The following is a 20,651-nucleotide window of genomic DNA, read 5'->3' on the forward strand; positions in this document are numbered from 1 at the left end:
AGAAGGGTCTTGCCAGCAATGAGCCCAACTGGGAGCAAGAGAAGAAGAAGCTGCTGGATGAGAAGGACAGTTTAGCTTCGACTCTTTCCACGGCCAGAAAAGACTTGGACAGCTTGGCGGAGGATCTTGAGTCTGCGAGAACTGAGCACCAGAAATGTGAGACAGAGCGCAACGAGTTGGACAAGAGAGTGAAGGAAAAGGAGAATGAAGTCCAATCCTTGAGAAAAAGTCTGCATCTCCAAAAGAATGAGACAAAGGTTGTCAAAAGACTCTGGAAGGCAGAACAAGACCAGGCCAGCAAGGTGATGCTCTCCATTGAAAAAACAATCCTTGAGAGTAATGCAAAGTGGAAGGAGTGGTGGTTTGCAAGGCAGGAAGAGGTGGCCGCTGAGCTTCTGACGCTGCAGGCACACTATGAGAAAAAGGTGAGCGACATCACCAAGGAAAAAAATGATGCCGTCACCGGCGTCTTGACTGAAACGGTGGCACTGGTACAAGAGAACATGAGCATATTTGCGGGCATCAAGACAGAGGTCCAGCAGAGAGAAGCCGAATGGGAAACCAAAAACAGATCTCTGAAGGATCGTCTCAGATCTGAGCTGGCGGCGAAAGAAAACATGTTCCGGCAAATAGAGGAGCTGCAGAAACAGAATAAAGGCAACGAGGACAAGTGGCTCGGCAAGGAGGAGGAGGAGAGGATCGACAAGGACGAGACGAAGGAGGAGATGAAGCTGCTGCTGCAGAAAATTGCTGAGCTTCAGGTCTCATCAGCTGACTGTTTGATGTCAATAATAACTAAATAAACTGTGACGGTTTGTTTCAAACTGGTTCTTCTGCGTTTTCAGGAGCTCGCCTCCAAAACCGACAAAGAAAAGGCAAAGATGAGAGAGCTGGAAAAGAAAGAGAAGAAGGAGTCGGAAAAGAGGATGAAGAAGGAGGGAGGGAAAAAAGAGAAGGGAGGACTGACCACCTTTCTCTTTTCCTAAATTGCTCTCAAACCTTTAGCCTCATCCCCTCAACTCCATCTCAATCTAATCAAATTACCCCTTAATCCCCCCTCACATTCCCTCACCCCGTCACCTCCACCTCTTTACTCGTCCTCCCTCTCTTTAAGATCCTTTTAAGTACAGTTAATATTTTAAGTAAACTTTAAAATTCAAAATAATTCAAACATGTCTGCTTGTTTCTGAGACAGTGTCATGACAACTGAACAGCGATAGTGCTTTTTTTTTTACTTTCTGTAAACTAAACATGAGCTGTTTCTTAGTTTCATACAGCAGGAAATACCATCCTCTACTGAAAAAAGTCTGCTACTGCATAAAAGCGAGAGTCAGTATCGTACTTTAACATGAAACAAAACAAGAACACACTCATTTAATTTTGTTATTTACAACAGAAAATATTGGTATTGTTGAAATCTGATATATAAGTGTGTAAAGCTGTTATCAAGTGCATTCGCTCCAGAGGACAAGTCAAATAACACGGAGTGATTTAAATAACAAATGATCTGTTCTTTCCCCTTCGTGAAATTACCCATTCCATATTAATTCATTTCACATCCACACCCCCATCTCTCACTTACAAATTCAGAATAATTAATATGCTAATATCTTTCATTTCACATCATACGTGTTTAGTTTCTTACTGGAGCCATCATAATTCAATCATGTTGACTGTTCGTCGGTTTTGTGCCTTCAGTATCTCATCCTCTGAGTCAGCCAAAGCTTGTATTATTGAAAAGTTGGCTCAGTTATTTGGGTCCACAATCTGGTGTAGAATAACATATTAGGCCAGAACGAAGGCATTGACTTGTTGTTGACTTTTATCTGGTTGTTTCTGTTTTTTCATGTTTTTATTCTACTATTAGGCATCTGATTATGTTCTCCGTTTGAAGAATACTTTCAAATGCTAAAGATTTAAAGATTACCTTGTGTTACACACGATGAAGATATATTTTCTGTTAGAACTCACATGTTTTGTGGGAGGAAGCTACCCCTCCCTCCCTCTTCATCCTCTCCATCATCATTATGCATTTCTACTGACCCTTCACTTCACTTCACGTTGCCATGGCCACGCACCTGCAGCATAGCAACAACCTCAGCACCGGACACTTCTCCGTGCAGGACGCTGCCTCTGGGGCGCTGAGCCGGGGGGGCCACACTGCAGCGGCCGTCGTCCTCGGGTTCATCCTGGTCCTGGGCTTCCTCGGTAACTTCCTGGTGCTGCTGGTGTTCTCGCGCTGTCCTCTGCTAAGGACTCCGGTCAACCTGCTTCTCGTCAACATCAGCGTCAGCGACATGCTCGTCTGCCTCTTTGGGACTCCCCTCAGCTTCGCCGCCAGCGTACGCGGCAGGTGGCTGACCGGATCCTACGGGTGCCAGTGGTACGGTTTCTCTAACGCGCTTTTCGGTGAGGACAAAAAAATAAAATAAATAATGAGTCACAATATATGTGCATATATATATATATATATATAAAAGGATATCCATCCACACTTAATGAAAAAGATCCAGGCACATGTCAGTTGATTCAATCTCTGCACATTTAAAATTCCTTATTATTTGTACAGTTTTTAATATTTTAGTAAAAAAAACATAATCAGCAAACATAAGTTTTATATGTATGTTAAGCCTATGTGAAAGCACATGCATAGTATACTTTATCTGAATGATCACCACAGGTGTGATATTGTTTTTCCTATATGCAATTTCTGGAAGTGTCTAGTTGCAAAAGGAACGGAAAACGAAGATACAAATAAATTAACAAATAAAGTAAAATGTAAGCAGCATTTAATGCTACAGATGGTTGACGCTTAACTACTTTAAATACTCATGGATAAAAATCAATCTGATTTAATAGCTCAGTCTTTGGATAAAATAACTGAACATAAAAGCCATAAAAGCAAAACTGCTTCTTCTGAAATGTTGTAATTATTCCACGCAGTCAATGTGTTATTTCATGACAGTTTCATCACTGACTGCTGTTTCTTTACTCTGTTGTGATGCCTTTGTCAGGTATAGTGTCTCTGGTGTCTCTCTCTCTGCTGTCCTTTGAACGGTACACTGCGCTGCTCTGCAGAAACCACTCGGACTCGTCTCAGTACCGCAGGGCCTGGCTCGCTATAGCGGCCTCCTGGCTCTACTCGCTGGCCTGGACCCTGCCTCCGCTGCTGGGCTGGAGCAGGTCTGCACTGCTGCAGTATTAACCCATCTCATCACTCATCACATTATCCGCCCCTTTACTTATTTATTTATTCCGTCTGCTTTAAGCTAATAAGTATGTAGTTATTTGAGACTGAAAGCTAATGTATTCTAAATTAATATAACTAAATCTTATGTTCATGATGGTTATGGTATTCAGCATTTCTTTAAAACAACTAATTCACCTGTGTTTTCATTTGTTTTCATTATTTTGACAACCCATTTTAGTCAGCGGGCTTAATAACAGAAACACGCTTAATTTAATTAGTTTAATAGCACCACAAACTACATCCTCTGAGATGATCATCCAGCTAAATTACCACGGATCATACGCTGCTTCACTAGTGTACCTAATGTTTTGGCAAGTGAGTATAAACATATATATATAGAGTATAAACACATAAACAAGAATAATTCATATGCTTAAATTTCTAATAAATTGTAATAAATATTTTAAAACTGAAATTGTCATGATGCTCTCTCAAACCTCACAAAAAGCTCATATAAACACGCCAAATCAGATCTCCTTCTTAACAGATCTTTTCACCAAACGTATTTTTAACATCATAACAGTCATGAAGGGGATTTGACTGATATAATAGAATAATGTACCTAATGGACTGGCAAGTGGGTGTAATTGACAGACGTTTGATAAATATGTACAAAGATCTAAGATGTGAAATGAGAGAAAAACTTTCTAAGATTATAAATAAATGTGTTCCTCTCATAGCTAGAACTTATGAGTAAATAAGAAGCTATGAAAGTATAACATACCATAACATCCTGTGTTGTGGAGCAGTTACGGGTTGGAGGGTCCAGGTACCACCTGCTCGGTCCAGTGGCACCAACGCACAGCCACAGCTCGCTCCTACATCAGCTGCTTGTTTGTCTTCTGCCTCCTCCTGCCGCTGCTGTCGATGTTCTTCTGCTACGGGAGGATCCTGCTGGCGGTGCGAGAGGTGGCGAGACAGGTGAGCTCGCAGCTTGACCTTTGACCTCTGCTCGATGTCCCCGCTGTTCACTGTGAGTCCACCGCTGCGTCTGAAATGCGTGCGTCCCCAGGTCGCCGGGGTGAGCCGGACCTCGGCCGAGTGGAGGGAAGGCCGCGTCTTGCTGATGGTCGTCGCCATGGTGACCGGCTACCTGCTGTGCTGGATGCCATATGGCGTTGTGGCGATGCTGGCCTCTTTTGGACGGCCAGGTGTGGTGCCGCCTGCTGCCAGTTTAATCCCATCCTTGCTGGCGAAGATCAGCACCGTCCTCAACCCCATTATTTATCTTCTGCTCAACCACCAGGTGAAAGGAGTCACTGTATAAACATCTCACCTGGCAAAACCTGTGAATAAAATGTATTACTGGGCCACAACAGACGCCCAATATATAGTATGGCACCTGCAGGTGTGTTAGCACTAGCATCGCCCATCATCTTACAGGTGTGTTCATTTGTTGTCATTTTCACCCATTACATACAGCTATAGCTATATAGTATAGCTATTACAACCATCCATCCACTACTTTTAGCATTTTAATTAAGCTAGCTGTCTGTACTGACTAGTTGTAGTTAGCTAACAATTTAAACAACGACATAACCATTTAATTTATTCCATTATTTTAGCTAAGAATTACCCTTTGCACTGTGTCTCTGTTGGCTAGTTCTAGTTTTTAACCGTTACCTTTACCTTACCTGAAAGTATTTCCTGTAAAATGGAAGTTAAAACTGTAAAAATGTGATGTGGTAGTCGGATGGAACCAGATACAATTGGTACCTTAGTTGCAGTTATCATGCTCTTAATACTCCATATCTTCTCTTTCAGTTCTCCAGGTGTTTCCTGCACATGATCAGGTGGAGCTCCGAAGCCCCGCCCACCCCTGTCCTCTCTACAGTGGCCAGCAGTAGGGGGGCGTGGCCTCACGCTCTCAACCCGCCAAACACGTCCATGCCGCCAACAGAGGAACAAAACACGGCTCATGTTATGTTCGCATCCACAGAGCCGCGACTACAGCGACCCATCCTGGTGCCACTGACTCAACAGGAAGATTAAAGGTCATGAGATATTTTAAAGCACTAAAGTAACCCTAGAACTTTTATACCGGAATGTTTTAATTCTCCTTGATTAAGTGATGAAAATACAATTAATTTTATGATATACAATATCTTTGTTAACAGTCAGTAGCCCACTCTATCTCAGGGTTTTTCAAGTCAAACACACTGTAACTTCATTTGACTTTTGACATTGATCCTACTGCAGCAGCTCGTCCAGGTAGAAGTCAGTATTTGTGTCTGGTGTTGTTGTTGTTTTACCACTGGAGGGCGCTGTGGCTCAGCTCGCTGCCAAACAAGCAATAAATTTGTAAACACAATATGTGCACTCAATTAAAAGATGACATTTAGTTTTTTTTTATTATTAATTTCTGACAATATACAATTAAACAATTATTCCTTTCAACTTTCAAAGTGAATGAATGGTCAACACCAGAATAATTTATTAAGAAAATAAACATACGTCTTCAAAAATATACAGTCGTTATGCTTCGTGAATACTGACTGATCACTCAGTAATCGAAGGACTCGTCTGAAGACACATTCACATTGTGATGAGGTCGTAACAACTCACAGACACGTTGAAATACTTTCAGGTAATGAGGTGGCGGACGTGTCAAAAAGCAGTGTATTTACTGCTGGTTCACTGCGGAGGAAAGGATGGAGCGTGACAAGGAGCGGGCAGTTCACCCCAGCTGAGATTTAGACTCCAAACCATTCAACAAGTCCGTATTTTAAACACTCCACCAGCGTACAGACATGAACACCGCACAAAAGTCTTGAGGACAATTCAAAAATACACATTTAACAATAAAAACTTTCCCATGAGGTGTAGGTACTGCTGAACTGGAAGTCCGGGTTTAAGTTGCGTCCATACCATGGAACAGCGCAGCCACGTTTAACTGGGGTGAGGAGTTTCTGCTGCTTTCAAGTTCTGAGGAGAGAAAAGAGACAATGTTCACTGTTCACAGGGGAAAAATATCATTTAGTTATGAATGTATAAGACAAGTGAGAGCTGCATGCTCCAACTAAAGGGCTTTGATTCATCTTGAACCAAGGGTGAGGGAGAATTTGTGATTTTGATTGTGAGCGATTGAAGCTTTTTGTCTGTTAAGATTCTCAGTCATCCAGGTCATGGTGAATTAGGGAAATTTGCAAGAATGACTGAATGAATTTATGTTTTTTTCAAAGCTATTTCTTAAGAAAAACTCTAATTAGAAATGTTTGACGCTAACTCACGTTTCACTCTTTTTTAAAATTTATTTAGAGGGATTGTGGCAGATAATCAGGTGTTCATTTGCACTTCAATTTTTTCATAATCAGTTATATATGTAGACTGGTTTGTCTTTTGAGTCATTAGTCAAGAAAGAAAGCAGAACCCTGCTTTAAACTCAAATGTATTTGTCAACTTTTTATAGTTTTATGCGCTAAATTTAAAATATTGAGGCTTTTTTTTAAGCATCAAACAACTGAGAAGACCGGTGCTTCTCAGTTTGTCCGCCTCACCTGTGAGTAGTTGAACGGTGACAACATGGGCTCGGCTCGCGCGTAGTCAGGAGGGTTGGCGTGAGGGTCGTAGCCCAGACGAGCCAGCATGGGGGCTATTTCAGCCATGTCGTTGATCACGTCGGGGGGAATGTTTCCCACCCACTTGGAGAGGGCTTCTGTGTTCACTGGCTTCATCACTTGGTCTGTCGAGCGCTCAACTCTGCACAAAAGCAAACGGTTCGTGAGTGTGTGTTGGACCAGAAAAAAACACTTAAGCAGCAGACAAAAAAGGATTTTTGCTTATTTCAGATAGTTGTAGAAATAAGACTAAGAAATATGGCATTTCAGTTTTGATCAGGTAGATTAAAATAACAAGCAAGGTCAATTCATTAACTGAGTTGTGTAAGTAAATGTAAGTAACTCTCTTTTTTATTTTAATTTAATCATGACACATTATAAATAAAAAATAGAAATATCCATCTTCAATAATATAGAACTTTTCAAAATAAAGTTACAGTGCTTCTTACAGAACTGCAGAAGAATAAATGACCAATTAGACAAATACAAACAGTAAATAAAAAGAGTAATGTAATAGTACAACAATAAGTAACAATAAACATCTTGAGCTTAGATTTAAAAGATGCCACTGATGTGCACATATTTTAGCTTGTTTTGACTTCAGACATTTTAAATCTTCCATACAGATCCTCCTGAATAAATAACTGTACCAGCGTGTACACACATTTCAGAACCACACGTCGTCACATTTTGTGAGAACTTACATTTCCGTAGAGGTTATAAAACACTGCCGTGACTAATATTGCGCCAACCGTTGCATAACTAATCAGAATAATGGTGCTAATTCTCTCCAAATGTGGCCTAATTCCTTCAAATACACGCCAGGTTTGGGTTTAGCAGTACGCAGGGGCAGATTCCCACCAAATCCAAAGCCCAGCAAAAGAGACGTTCCGTTTGAATCACAACAAAACAAGTGGAGCAAATTAAAAAATAAAAAAAAAAAATCCACTGGGGGAAGTTCCTAAGCTTTACTTGACCTTGAAAGATTTGGCTGCCTCAGATGAAAACTGGTGGCTTAGCGGGCTCAAGTACATGACGAGTGTTGTGTTTAAATCTGCCTCGAAACCTGTGCAGCATTTTAATTCAGAGAGAAAAAACACAAGAGCTCTTACACCGAATATCAGTTGTCTGTTTTGACTTCCACTCATTCTCTGTTCAGTTCAGTCTTTTCTGTGTGTTGTCTACTTTACTAACTGTTGACACAGTCAAGAATCCCAGGGTCACTCTGTGCTTTGACCTCTCCAGCGGACAGGTCGTGCAAAAACAGAATTTCTTTTAGCTGGATCAATACAGTTTTAAATTTCCAGTGTCGACTCGTTTCACCCACATTCAGGACTGTCACGTAACAGTAGACGGATGACATGAAAAGAATAATAAAAGCAAAAGAAGGAAACACTGGAAATGTGAGCACTTATATGTTGTATAAATTTATATAGCCACTAAGAAGCTGTAAATAGAGCCCTTGTTATTCTGAGCAACAGCTCATGGTGCGTTTTAGCCGGTAGAGCGTGTGAGCTGAGAGAATCACAACGGCCTTGTCACAGCCTGAAAAAGATAACACCTATCATCCAGAAATACAGCTGCTTCTCACAGCCAGCAGGGCGGGACTTCACACGAGGAATAATCAGACAGACTCAGGCACAGGCAATATTTACTGAACCTCTGAAGAGCAGGACCCGACTTTCAGCAGATTTATATTTGGTCTTTCAGAATGAAACCGATTCCAAAAGCAGAAGCAGTCAGGAAGTAAACATGTTTAAAACCAGACCACTCCCCAATGACACATACAGGGGAAACACTGTCAGCCGTGAAGCAACTCGACTGAAGCAAATGTTCTTAACCAGCCTTTGTAAACTGGCCGACAGTAAATAGTGGATGTCTGTGTTGACCGTTTGCTGCAACCTTGAACATGGAGCAGAGTGTACTTGTCCTTCTAGCTCTCTTTTTTCATTGGTTACCGTTATATTTTTTTATGTGTGCAACAGTGCAAAACCATTAACATCTCCCTACAGAGACTGCCTGAAAATGTGAGCCATTATCCCCGATTTTAAACAATAAATATGTGTCTACACCCTCTCAATGACCGGCGCCTTCCCGTGTGGCTGTCGGAAACGACTATAAATATATTTAGTTTCAACCGTAGTCAGAAAACACGTCTTAACCAACAGCTGCTAAATTCTTTAACGTGGGACGCTTAAGTTGTGGTATCTGTCAGCAGCTTACATTTCTGACAATTATTTTCATAATTTAGTCAAATTCATATCTTAAAAATATATTAAAAGCTGTCAATAAAAGCTGCATTGCAGGAGAATACTGTACTTGAAAGTATGACTTTCATAACATGAAGAGAGGATGAGACCTATTTTTAAACACTCGCACTGAACCCTTGTGGGTATCTTGTCTTGCAGATAGTTTCAGTTCAGTGTGCTGAGGTTTGAGATATCTGCTCTGACATCTTTTACACTACCACAATAAAAACAAATTGGCTTTTTTTTTTCTAAACACCAAATTGGAAAAACTGAGTAATCCACCTTCGCAGAAAACAGATTTCAAGGAGTTGATTTATCAGAAATCATCCTAAAGGAAGCTATCTGCATGGTTAGATATGCGTAGAGCTACAGTGCAGTGTATGCTTGCTACACTCATTTCATATACTCACTTGGAAAGAGAAACGCCACCAGCCTTTCCAATCAGCTCTTCGTGGTGCAGCACAGACGGGTCCCACTGCAGCTCTAGGAAGTGAAGCAACTTCCTCATTTCCTCCTCCGGGTAGAGAACGAGCTGCTCGTAGCGGACGGGCAGACATCTGGCGTCCCCGGACGCCTGACACTGGTTGAACATGGTCTCTACCGCACTGCTCCACTTGGTCAGACAGTCCCTGTAGCTGGACAGGTCAAAACCAGAGATGGTCACCTGTGAACGAACGCACGGTGAGAAGGTAAACGCAGGAAGCGTGCCAGCATGAAAGCAAAAACACAGACAATGGAAATTTTGTCTGGTCATGTGATTGTCTGGAAACCCGTGAGGAAGTTTATCTGGTGTGAAAACCACACATACCTTGCGTGATATCATGGAGTGGACGGTCGCCCGTCCGTCTCGTAGCATGAGCACGAATTTGGCTTTAGGGAAGAGACGCGCCAGATAAGACAGAGACTTTAATGCAAACGGATCCTTGTTGCAGAGTCGAGGTGCAGGCTCCCCGTGGCCGACTATCACCTGAATCACAGACAAAAAACAGAAAGTGTTTCAACGTGGAGCGATTAAATGCACACGTATCCTGTCAAAGACATAAATCTGCAGTTTAACCAAAATGGAATAATTATTACCTTTTGTGTTTGGGATCACAAAAAGGTTAAACAGTTTTTTAAATCATTGTATAACTCCTATATAAATGAAGGGTCTGGTTTGAGCCATTTCATTGAGTTTTCTGTCTTAGCAGCTGCACTCTGCTTTCCAAATAAGTATTTATTTGTGTATGTAGAATGTAGAAGTCCATCTGTATTGTATTATTTTAGGGTTTTGGACTGATTCATCACTGTGTCAACACCGCTCCCAGAAGCTGAAACACTCAAGCATGTTTACAGATGTGTTTCAGGCTCTCCGACGTAGACCGCACAACAACCCACCTCTAACAGGAATGCTCGCACAGCTGAGTCCAACACCTGGTCAGTGACGCCGGCCTCGTCCAGCCGCATTCTCTCCTTAACAGAGCGGCTCCAGGTGGCCCTCATGGCCAAGAGGCGGGGGATGACTCGAGTCTCTTCCCCACACCGAACGGAATTGTGGGCGTCCAGCATGACACGCATCAGCGTGGTGCCGCTCCTGGGAAAGCCCCCGATGAAGATGATGGGAGTGTCTTCGGGGAAGTGCTCAGTCAGCGATAGACTCTGATTACCTGAGCCCAGGTTGAGCTCCATCCACCGGTAGCGATGGCTTTTCGGGGGGCATTCCACCCCACTCATGCCCAAGTAGAGGAGGGAGGCGGAACAGAGGAGCACGCAGCCCATCAGCAGGGTTGATCTGTTGCTCCTCATGGTTGTTTAGTATATTTGGGAATTAGGAGGACATGAAATAATCACATCTGGAATCCGATGTGTAATTTTCAGTTAAGGTCAATTTGACCGAGGGCGAGCACGAGAAAGACGGCTGTTGGTATTCAGGGACGAGCTGGGACGACTCCTCACTCCCTTGCAGCTCCTAAGCCTTGCTGTCGGAGAGCAGGATCTGGGCCTGCTGCTGCGCTCCATAGCCGGCCGCACGTTTCATCCATGGCTCCTACCTAAAACACAAGAAGGACACGATGCACACCTCAGCAAGAGCTATACCACAATCAGTTTGTCAGGATTTTACTGCAGCAGTCAAAGGATTATTCTTAACCCTGATTGATTTCGCAGCTTCCTAGGTAATAAACAGAATCAGTGATCATATTTTTAATTTCCAATAAAAAACACTGATGCTGTTCTGTATGAGTGAACTATTATCAGCAAGCAGGGTGTGATGGCGACCATCGCTTTGCCAAGAACGCTCGCACAGACTTCCAGAGGAGCTGAAATGCATCCGGTTTTTGTCCTCAAAGCAGCAGCTACTTTGCATTTTTTCCTCTATGGAGCCACCGAGCGTTAAAACCATATCAAAGTTCACTGCGGCACGCAACGCAGACACTCTCTCAGGCAATGTTTCCAAAGCCACTAATTACAGCTCCCTTGTGCGTTTTTATTTGCTCCGACAGTTCCTGCCACAATGAAACGTAAAACTATTTATTGAAGCTCAGGTTACTATTGACCAAGTCAGACATCCTGCAACTTCTCCGTTTCCCTTCTCCAAAGTGCACATATGCCCTGGCCTAATTCCTCTTCTTAGCACACAAAATGCATATGCTTGTAAAAAAAAAAAAAAAAAAATATCTGATTCAGTAACTCTACTGATTTCACTGCAGTGTCTACTTTGAAAGCCACACTGAAGCTCTGAAATTGAGGCTTTACTTCTTGTAAAAGCAAATTTGAAATAGACATCCCTTTCTCAGATTTTGTGGTCTTTCTTGTTCGGACTGGATGTGGAGGGAAACCAACATCTGGATGCCACGTGGGGAGCGCTACCCTCCCTGGACTGGAGAAGCCTCCCTGAATACTCTCTCTCTCTCTGACGATCAGTCAAAAGGAAAAACAGCTGGAAACGAGGACATCAGGGTCTGGCTCGGTTACTTAGGTGCTGCCTTAAGCCCAGCTAAGACCACAAGCTTTACATGGGACGCTAATGCATTTTCATGCAGAGATTAAGCCACTTGGAGATTGTCAAGAATTAGGGCAGCGCAAGATGGGCCTTACTGCTTTTTTCTCAACCGAATTAAAGGGCTGGATCAACCACATTTTCTCACTATAGGGGCGCAAATAACTTTATTTCTGTGATTATTTTACTGCTTTCACTATAAATTAAGGTGACAAACACTGTCTTCAAATTTTTTGTTTGTCTGATCAACACTGTAAAACCAAAAATCTGCAGTTCACGTCCCATAAGGGAAAGAAAAGTCGCATATTTTTGCAACTTAAAGGTAGAAACAAGGGATAATAGGCTTTTTTTTTGTTGTTGGCTAAATCGCTTAAATAACAGATTATGCAATTATGTTTCTGTCCATTGATTGTCTTGTGTTAGTAACCCATGAAGACAGTTTTAATTTTATATTCCCATTACATTTAAGAAATCCAAATCAACTCTGAATATATTTAGAATAAGAAGGGAACCACTTCTATTTTTCCAGTGCATTACACCATGGAAAAGTTTCAATTCACCTCCACTACACTGAGTGTATATAAACTGCAATGTGAATTAAAATGGTGATCAAAGATTAGCTGTGAATACTTTCTCTGAAAAACGTGGAAACTGACCCCAGTTCGGCCTCTGTGTACGGTGATCGCAAACAAGCCAACAAACAAGTCTATAATAAGCAGAAATCTGTCTACAGGTGACAGTTGAGGTGGCTGGCAAGAGAGAGAGGAGCACGTTGACACTTCTGAGCCAAAGGTTGTCAGGAAACCAGTGTCACCTCCTTCTTACTATTCTCAGGAGAAAATACTGACTTCATGCCAAAGGTCGAGTCTGACAGGATGAACACCTCCTACACTTTCCCTGAACGCAGGCGTTAATACAGTCAGAAGCCACTTCATTAGGCACACTAGTGAAAACGAATGTGGCAGTCGTGCAGTAAACCTTGGCTTCGCAAAGGTTGTGGTGTGCAGAAGCGCCTTTGAAACAGCGTCAGAAAGGCGGTAATTCAACTGCATGTATTGTGAATTGCTGAAATGTATTGTCAGTGGGAATTCAATCCAGTTTAACAGCACCACAAACTACATCCTCCAACATGATCAAAAATGTTGAATTGCAACCTTTCTGACACTGTTTCAACGTGAACTGAACACTCAAGACAATCATGAAGGGGGATTGAGTGCAGGGCTGTTATATTAGGATGATTTCATTTGTACTAGTGCACCTGTGCCAACCAAAATCTTGTGAAATCTCTTGAGCCGTTTCCCTGAGTGCTCCACGCTGTATCTCTTCGTGTACATGCATTTTTTTTTACACGAGCCACTGATTAGCCTCAGCTGTTCCCTTGCAATATCTCCATCGCAATCATTTCTTACCACATTTTAACACCTCTTGTCGTGAGATACGCCTGCAACGTTTCCACTCAAGGTTCACACGGTTTCAATCATGAAAATCGTTTACAAATTACACGGTCGATCCATTATTGAGCGTATTAATAACCGGGTCAAGCTTCCAACGGTGTAACATGTGTGTGTGTGTCTGAGTAAATGTGATTATACTGAACGGGCCCAGCAGCCACGAACATCTGGCCTGGTAATCGTCTGCAAAAAAAATAATAAAAAAAATGGAAAAATGCACCCGAGGCAACCACCAGGTGAATGACCTGCTAGCAGTGACACACCAGCGGCCACCTACAGCTCACCACAACCGGCAGACACCCCCCTCTCACTGCGCTATCTATCCAGCTCTCCCCTCCAATATGAACAGGCTCATGTATCTACACGTAGGTAGCCAACATTCTAATCTTAACCGTTAAAAAAAATGGAGTTCACTTACCAACGTCCGTGAAACTGACGAAAACCGAAGAACACACACACACACATGTATGAACCAACTGGTCCAAACGGCTCAAAACGAACACCTCTTTCCTCGCACACACGTCGGTGGGGTTTATCTCATCTATATGCGGCGCTCTGAGCCGTGGTTTCTACAACATTTAGTGTTTTTAAAAGCACATAATTACACAACGTATCTCCGCCGTAACTTCGCACCGTGAAAAGCCGTTGAGCAAGAGAGAGACAGAGAGAGAGAGGGAAAAAAAAAAAAAAAAACAGAAGTGGACACGAGCGATAGCAGGCAGAGAAAGCTGGGCGCTGATTGGTCGACGGCCGTTCTGAATTCGAGAACACATCTGTTTGGGCGACTCCTATTGGTTGTTTTGTTAAAGGGCAATTCCGCCGCAGTGACAACCTTTTTTTTTTTCTTTTTTTTTCCATTTTTTTTTTTTTTTTTTTTTTTACACTGGAGGCTAAAATGACTTTATCTCATCGATTGGTGTGCTCCCAGTAAAAGCCCACAGGGGAAATTTAATCACAGTGCGGGGACTTAGCGGAGGTTGAAGCCGACGCATTTAATTTACCCATCTTTTCATTAGTAGCAGATTTTGGTTGCTCTTCCAAGGTTACAGAGATCATCGTGATAGATTGAGCCCTCTGTGGACGGATGAATGTGACCACATTTAAATCCAAATTTCATGCATAAGTACTGTGATACAGTCAGTAGTAGTGATGTGATTAAAAAGAGAGGCTTCCTTTAATTTTATATTGACACATTCATTTTCCCCACAACATCCCTTTATTATATTGTTACAGAATGGTAATCATAAAAGCCCTTATCGTGATTCATGTCAAATTTGACTATGATATTAAAAATACCGGACAAATCAATAGTGCTTCCCTGTTGCTGCTGATGTGAATGAGCTGGGTCTGAATCTGAGGAAGTCATGCACATATCAGTGCTTCTGTTTTCCCCTGTTGATCCCAACCTCTTGTGTGTGCCGAAATACTGCAAACCCTGGTCACAATCTCAGGTCAAGTGAATAACAATGATTATCTCGTTTTCATGGCCCCTGTCGGTGGGCGGGATGTTTTCGGCAGAAAGTCAACATTTTGTCCTAAAAGTTGGTGTTAGAATCAGTGAAGAAGGGCAAGTGGAAGGATTTGAGCAACTGTGGCTAGTTTGATAGTTGGTGGTCTATCACAAATGGTCCAAGGAAGGACAAGTGGTAAACTTTGTCATGGGCTGCCAAGGCTCACTGATGCAGGTGGGGAGCGAAGGTCGGTGTGGGTCGATGCAACAGACGAGTTGCTGCAGCTCAAATTACTGAAAGAGTTAGTGGATAGATGTGATGGAAAAGTGTCAGAACACACATAGCATCCCATTTTGTTTTGCGTGGGGCTGTATAGGCCAAGCTGACCCCCGTCAACCACTAAAAGCTCCTACAATGGACACGTTAGCATTAGAATTGGACCACAGAGCAAAGGAAGAAGGTGGAGTAGTCTGATAGCATGGGGAACATTTATCACTAGGAGGCAAGGGTCACCTCCTTGACATTGCCATGGGGATGTGCTTATTCTGCGATAATCTTCAAGTGGTTGTATGTATCAAAGTAACGTCCACATAAACGCCAGGACCAAAGTTTCCCAGAAGAAAATTATGTTGGAACAAGATCATCAAAGTTTTTTCACTTCTCCATTTGGTGTTTTTAATGTTGTGGCTGATCAGTGTATTTGTTTTGAGGTAAAGCACAGTAACAGAGGATGTTGCAACATATCCCCATAACAATAGATTTTGACATTGAGAGGTTTACAACTCAGAGCATGACCGAGATCGTAGTGGGACGTTTTTGTTCCAGTGTAATCAGCAACCAGCCACAACAATCTCAAGCTAAAACATTTTCAGTTTATAAAGATGTGATATGAAGACGAGTAGCACGACATTTCGTAACGAGGCTTATCACACACTGTAGGAACACAAAACTATAGTGTTTCACTGTATTATTTCACAGCTCCACTTCTGTTTTCTTCCATTTCCTCTCACAAAGGTCATTATAACACTGTAACATTGTAACACTGATAACTGTATCTAAGTACACTAAGTGACGGTTACTCAGCAGTTTTGTGCATGTCTACCCGGGTACATAGATAAAAGTTCTACACTTTATAATCTCTGTAATGTTCAGATTGGACTTTAAGTACTCAGAAACACTTCACAGATGTATTCACTTCTAAGTACTAATGATGGCTGTGTCCACATTTACTTTACTTCCGTGTTCCGCCTTGGCAAAGTATTCAGTAAGCACAGGAAACTGATGTGATACACAAACAGGAAACCTTAAACAGAAAGGTAGATGACACTAACTAGCATATCCTTCCTCTGCTATGCCACAACAGAGCAGAAGCATGATCCAGTGCCTGCGTTTATGTCCCATGTAAAATCCAAGAAGTAATAACTACAATGATTGTCAGGTGATCACAACCTTAGACATAAACAGTGAATAAACAGTGCACAGTGTGTGCTTGTGGAATCCCAGTGGGGCTTTTCGTTGCATTCACTGACGTACTGTAAAGTTTTATATACCTAATTTACCATCTGTCCTTCACAGTCCATCATACTTGTGAAGTCTGATAATCTATTTTATAGTTCCTCTAGCACATACACATTCAGAGACAACAACAGCCCTGTGGCCTTTTACTGAAAGCAAATGCTGTGGCGTTCACTTCCCTACTGGCTGACCACATAATTCAAACGAAGTGACAGAAAGCTGTAGATACATTACAGGTTATTTTATTTCTTTTTACATAGCCTTTCAACCTGTAAATTCATTAAGAATTTGTGCTCACCTCCTGCTCCTATACTGATGATAATTCATGATCTTAAGTCTGTGTTGCACCGAGGAAAGTCTAACTGAATGAACTTTGGAAACTATACAGCAGTAAAGATCCTCATCCTATGCACTGTGGTAGAAACTGATAACATTACCTGAGAAACTGTTAGTAGGAGGCGGTGTCTGCCTAAACATCTGATGCAAAACAAGTTCAACTGTCCAACACCCTGCATTTACGAGCTATGTGTGCACAGATAAACAGAAATGAATCTTTTAATTTCAAAGGTAACAATGTCCTCTTAGCCATGGTCAGGCAGCCAGTGTGCATCCCGTCCGTCATAGTGTCGGTCTGTTCAACGGTGAGGCAGGTAGAAGTAGCCAGTACAGTTCTGCTATAGTTTTATGTCCAGTTCTCCACGAATGGATCAGTTCTTGCCCGGTCTCTGTGTCATGACTGTTCACCGCCTTCGTCCATCTCTGCATCTGCTGGGGCTGCGTTTTCTTGCTCCGGGTCACCGGGAAGGATGTCTGCGACGGTCTGGATGAGCTCCTCAATCTGCTCCTCTGATAATCGCTCTTCACTCTCTTCTACCATCTGAACACACAAGCAAACAAAAAAATGAAAGCTGTGTGTATTACACTCATAATCTTTAAAGTATTTAAATGCTTCAGCACTTTTCTGATGTACAGTATATCTACTGTAGATACATGTGGCTCACTAACAAACTTCTCATCTCCTCTGGACTACAGCGGAGAACGTGTGATATTTATTAGATAATAAATATCAGGCTCTGACAGCATTGACAATGAATGTAAGAAGGATCTACTCATTGTTGTTGATTTGTACATTTTGTCAGATTTGTTGATAATAAAACAACAATATGAATTCAAAATTCAAAACTTATCAAGGAAATGCAGACTGTCACTAAAAGAAAAATATAACTAGGTGTGTAATAACAGCAAGTAATAAAAAAGACTCACAAGCTGCATTTCCACTGCAGTCTGTGGTCGGTGGTTCAGTAGCTGAAGTTTTTCTGCCCTGTTTGGGGGAAAATGAGGAGGTAATTAAAAGACGCCGTGCACCTAATGCAGTACATACACGAATCAGGCATAACATTATGACCTCCTTCCTAATATTGTGTAGGTCTCCCTTGTGACTCCAAAACAGTTGTGACTCATCAGAGAATGGACATGGACCTTCTGAAGGTGTCCTGTGGTGTTTGGCAACAGAATATTGTTAGTGTTGGCCTTTGGGTTGAGGGGAGGGGCCTCTGTGGATCATCCCACAGACACTTGATCAGTTTGGGATCTAGTGAATTTGGAGGCCAGGTCAACACCTTGTGCTGTTCTTCATGTTTTTTTGAGTTGTTCCTAAAGCGTTATTGTGTGTGTGTCTGTGTCACGCTGCATCCTGCTGGGGATGGCTGCTGCCATCAAGGAGTGTCATTGCTATGGGGTGGGGGTGCCTGGTCTGGTCTAGGTGGGTGCTACACGTCTAAGTAACATCCACATGAATGCCAGGTGCAAATGTTTCCTCACAAGATGGTCAATGTTATTTACTTCTCCTGTTAGTGGTTTTAATGTTGTGGCCGATCAGTGTAAATTCGAAATGATAACATGAAGCCTAACGTCTACGGCGGATCTTACTGACTTTGTGAGTTTGTGAGGCATCATGGTGGTGAGGAACTCTTTGACAATCTCTGGACTCTGCTTGCTGCACGGCATCTTCGACAGGTACTTCAGCGTCTGCGTGTAAATGCAGAGGAAACTGTAAATGTGACACAGCAGACACATGGTTTAGCACGTTTAAGTCAGTGTAGAGAGGGGGGAGGACGTGTGCCGACCTCATACATGATGGTGTTGAGGTTCTGCTGCCCTGCGCTGTGTTTGTTCTTCCCGCTATCCTTCCTCTGTTCCTTCAGGTCGGTCAGGAGTTTGAACACCTGAGAAACGCACGGATAAACAAATCTGCCATCAGTCCGATGAAGTAATTAATTGGTAAAAAAGACGGAAAGTTAAACGGTGATGCCTTACCTCATAGTTACTAAGCATAGCAGCATTAGCATTTTTCCTGAGAAAAAGAGAAGTATTTGTTAGCTTCCTCCAACACAGACTTCAATGTGTGGGCTATAAGTTTACATTATTGGGACAATACACAATAAGAGTTGATGATGACAACAGAATTAATAAGTAGTTACTATGCAGATAAGTACACAGGATAAAATAAAGTTTGGCCGCACAAATTCTGTACAGTAGGCTATACAAAAATGGTGTAAAATGGTTTAAGGTAGTTAATGAATACAATAATTAATTTCTTTAAACATAAAGGTTCAAATTTTTCTGTGCAATTAAGTGTTTTTGTTATTTGTGTCAGTTACCAGCACAAAGACATAAACTTCCTCACATTGGGGAAAGTGTTGTCAAAAATCAAGTAGAGAGTTATTAAAGTCAAGTAGAACTAAGGAGTGTTATTGTAATCCAAAAAACACAACGGCTCGGTGTTGTACGACCAAATATCGATTAAATGAACAGGCACACGTATACAGAGCTTTATCGTTACTGCCATATTGTTTTCTAAACACTGCAATGTTTAGTTTTTCGATTAGAAAGACTTTAAAAATCTGCCTGTAACCACTCGTGTCAATACACTCGCACAGGCTAATCAGTAAATTAACCGGAAATTAAACAACGTGACTGTTTGATTTATTTTTTTAGTCATAATGTTTGGCTACAGCTTGAAAAAACAATACATAGCTGCCGATTAAATACCTTGTTGGTTAAAATCTTAATTAAGAAACAGAAATAATTTGTAATTCTTACACTTCCATGTCGCCAGGTAAAACTGGTCCGTTGTCAAACTGGTCCGTGTAGAAATCGTAGACTGGATAAAACGTTCCGCCGACCCTAAACTCTGGTAGATGTGAGGTTGAGATTAGATAGGAATAGACGGTGTGATTACCATGTGGTCAGATCTTATAAATTAGTGCTGGTTATGGTTATGGATAAAGTTATGTTCAGGTTAAAGTAAAGAGGAGCCACATATAAGCAGAAACAGACATCACTCCGCGGTTTAAGCATTTAACACCAACTATTAGGTTGGATTCAGTGTGGGGAAAGTCCTAATATTTTTAGAGAAAATTATTTAATAAATTTCATTTGTTCAAATCTGCCTCCTTTGTTTTGTTGTTGTTTTTTCTTTCATTTGTAAATTAGTCCACCCCTGGACTGTTGTTTGGTTTATGACGCCCTCTTCTGTTCAGGCTACTTAGTGAATTTCCAAACTTGGGAGCAACACCGTGGAATATGATGGAAATCCATGGGACTGTCAAAACTGGCTTTATTTGATATTAAATCTGACTCAGACAAATCTCTTTCACAAGATCTTGGATGAAGTGTGTTAGAATGGGACACAATTTAAAACATTAAATATCAATTAAAATGGGAGAATAAATCTATTATACACCTAAACCAATTATAATAATTAAAAAGAAATAGAGTGAGGTTTGTTTGGAGCTTCACTGAGTTAAGTCTTTTGTGTGTGAATCTTTTTTACAAGGATTACCGCTTGTTTATGTCACATCTTTTGCCAAAATTTAAAGTCAACTCATTGTATGAAAATTAAACATTAAATCACCTGAAAACTGTTACTTTGAATAAAGTTCATCACATCAGTGGTCTCCCAGCGATCCATTTATTTCAAGAATCTCATGTCTGATGACCAGAAACCCAAGCTTTTATGGGAAATACAGTAATTTTGCATTTGAACGAAACATTTTGCCCCTACATTGCATAGGGACATACAAATAATCAAACATGTCTCATTTAATTGTAAGGTGTATGTGTCTTCATAAGACACAGCATTCATTAAGTACAGTACAGAAAAGAAGAGCATCAGCAATATATAGTTATACATTTGAAT

At 41.6% G+C, this 20,651-nt stretch overlaps 3 protein-coding genes across 3 annotated transcripts; 1 reads left to right on the top strand and 2 right to left on the bottom strand.

Annotated features, from left to right (window-relative positions):
• Window positions 1–2,066: 2,066 nt before the first annotated feature.
• On the top strand, window positions 2,067–5,242 carry LOC311502177 (pinopsin-like; the record flags this gene model as incomplete). The annotated part of the gene is made up of 5 exons (XM_084564304.1): window positions 2,067–2,409; window positions 3,015–3,183; window positions 4,000–4,171; window positions 4,263–4,496; window positions 5,015–5,242. 5 exons carry the CDS (start codon window positions 2,067–2,069, stop codon window positions 5,240–5,242), a joined length of 1,146 nt encoding a protein of 381 aa, XP_084420430.1.
• Window positions 5,243–5,267: 25 nt separating this feature from the next.
• On the bottom strand, window positions 5,268–14,147 carry LOC311502616 (protein-tyrosine sulfotransferase 1-like). The gene is made up of 6 exons (XM_084564929.1): window positions 13,903–14,147; window positions 10,434–11,086; window positions 9,865–10,023; window positions 9,467–9,720; window positions 6,748–6,949; window positions 5,268–6,175 (listed from the first exon to the last, which is right to left on the bottom strand). The coding sequence occupies exons 2-6, from the start codon at window positions 10,839–10,841 to the stop codon at window positions 6,140–6,142; spliced, it is 1,059 nt and encodes a 352-aa protein (XP_084421055.1). The 5' UTR covers window positions 10,842–11,086; window positions 13,903–14,147; the 3' UTR covers window positions 5,268–6,139.
• A 1,165-nt stretch (window positions 14,148–15,312) lies between these two features.
• On the bottom strand, window positions 15,313–19,569 carry crcp (calcitonin gene-related peptide-receptor component protein). The gene is made up of 6 exons (XM_084565588.1): window positions 19,553–19,569; window positions 18,767–18,803; window positions 18,577–18,675; window positions 18,384–18,478; window positions 17,714–17,771; window positions 15,313–17,327 (listed from the first exon to the last, which is right to left on the bottom strand). The coding sequence occupies exons 1-6, from the start codon at window positions 19,558–19,560 to the stop codon at window positions 17,181–17,183; spliced, it is 444 nt and encodes a 147-aa protein (XP_084421714.1). The 5' UTR covers window positions 19,561–19,569; the 3' UTR covers window positions 15,313–17,180.
• Window positions 19,570–20,651: the final 1,082 nt, after the last annotated feature.

This window comes from Chelon labrosus, assembly GCF_963514085.1.
Source record: "Chelon labrosus genome assembly, chromosome: 17".
NCBI classification, from domain to species: Eukaryota; Metazoa; Chordata; class Actinopteri; order Mugiliformes; family Mugilidae; genus Chelon; species Chelon labrosus.

Coding starts and splice junctions, on each gene's coding strand:
- LOC311502616 (XM_084564929.1), bottom strand. CDS start 10,841: ATGAGGAGCAACAGATCAACCCTGCTGATGGGCTGCGTGCTCCTCTGT. Junction 10,024..10,433: donor TGCGAGCATTCCTGTTAGAG/GTGGGTTGTTGT, acceptor TCTGTGATTCAG/GTGATAGTCGGCCACGGGGA. Junction 6,176..6,747: donor CACCGTTCAACTACTCACAG/GTGAGGCGGACA, acceptor TTCTCTCCTCAG/AACTTGAAAGCAGCAGAAAC.
- crcp (XM_084565588.1), bottom strand. Junction 18,676..18,766: donor CTATGCTTAGTAACTATGAG/GTAAGGCATCAC, acceptor TGCGTTTCTCAG/GTGTTCAAACTCCTGACCGA. Junction 18,479..18,576: donor TCAACACCATCATGTATGAG/GTCGGCACACGT, acceptor ATTTACACGCAG/ACGCTGAAGTACCTGTCGAA.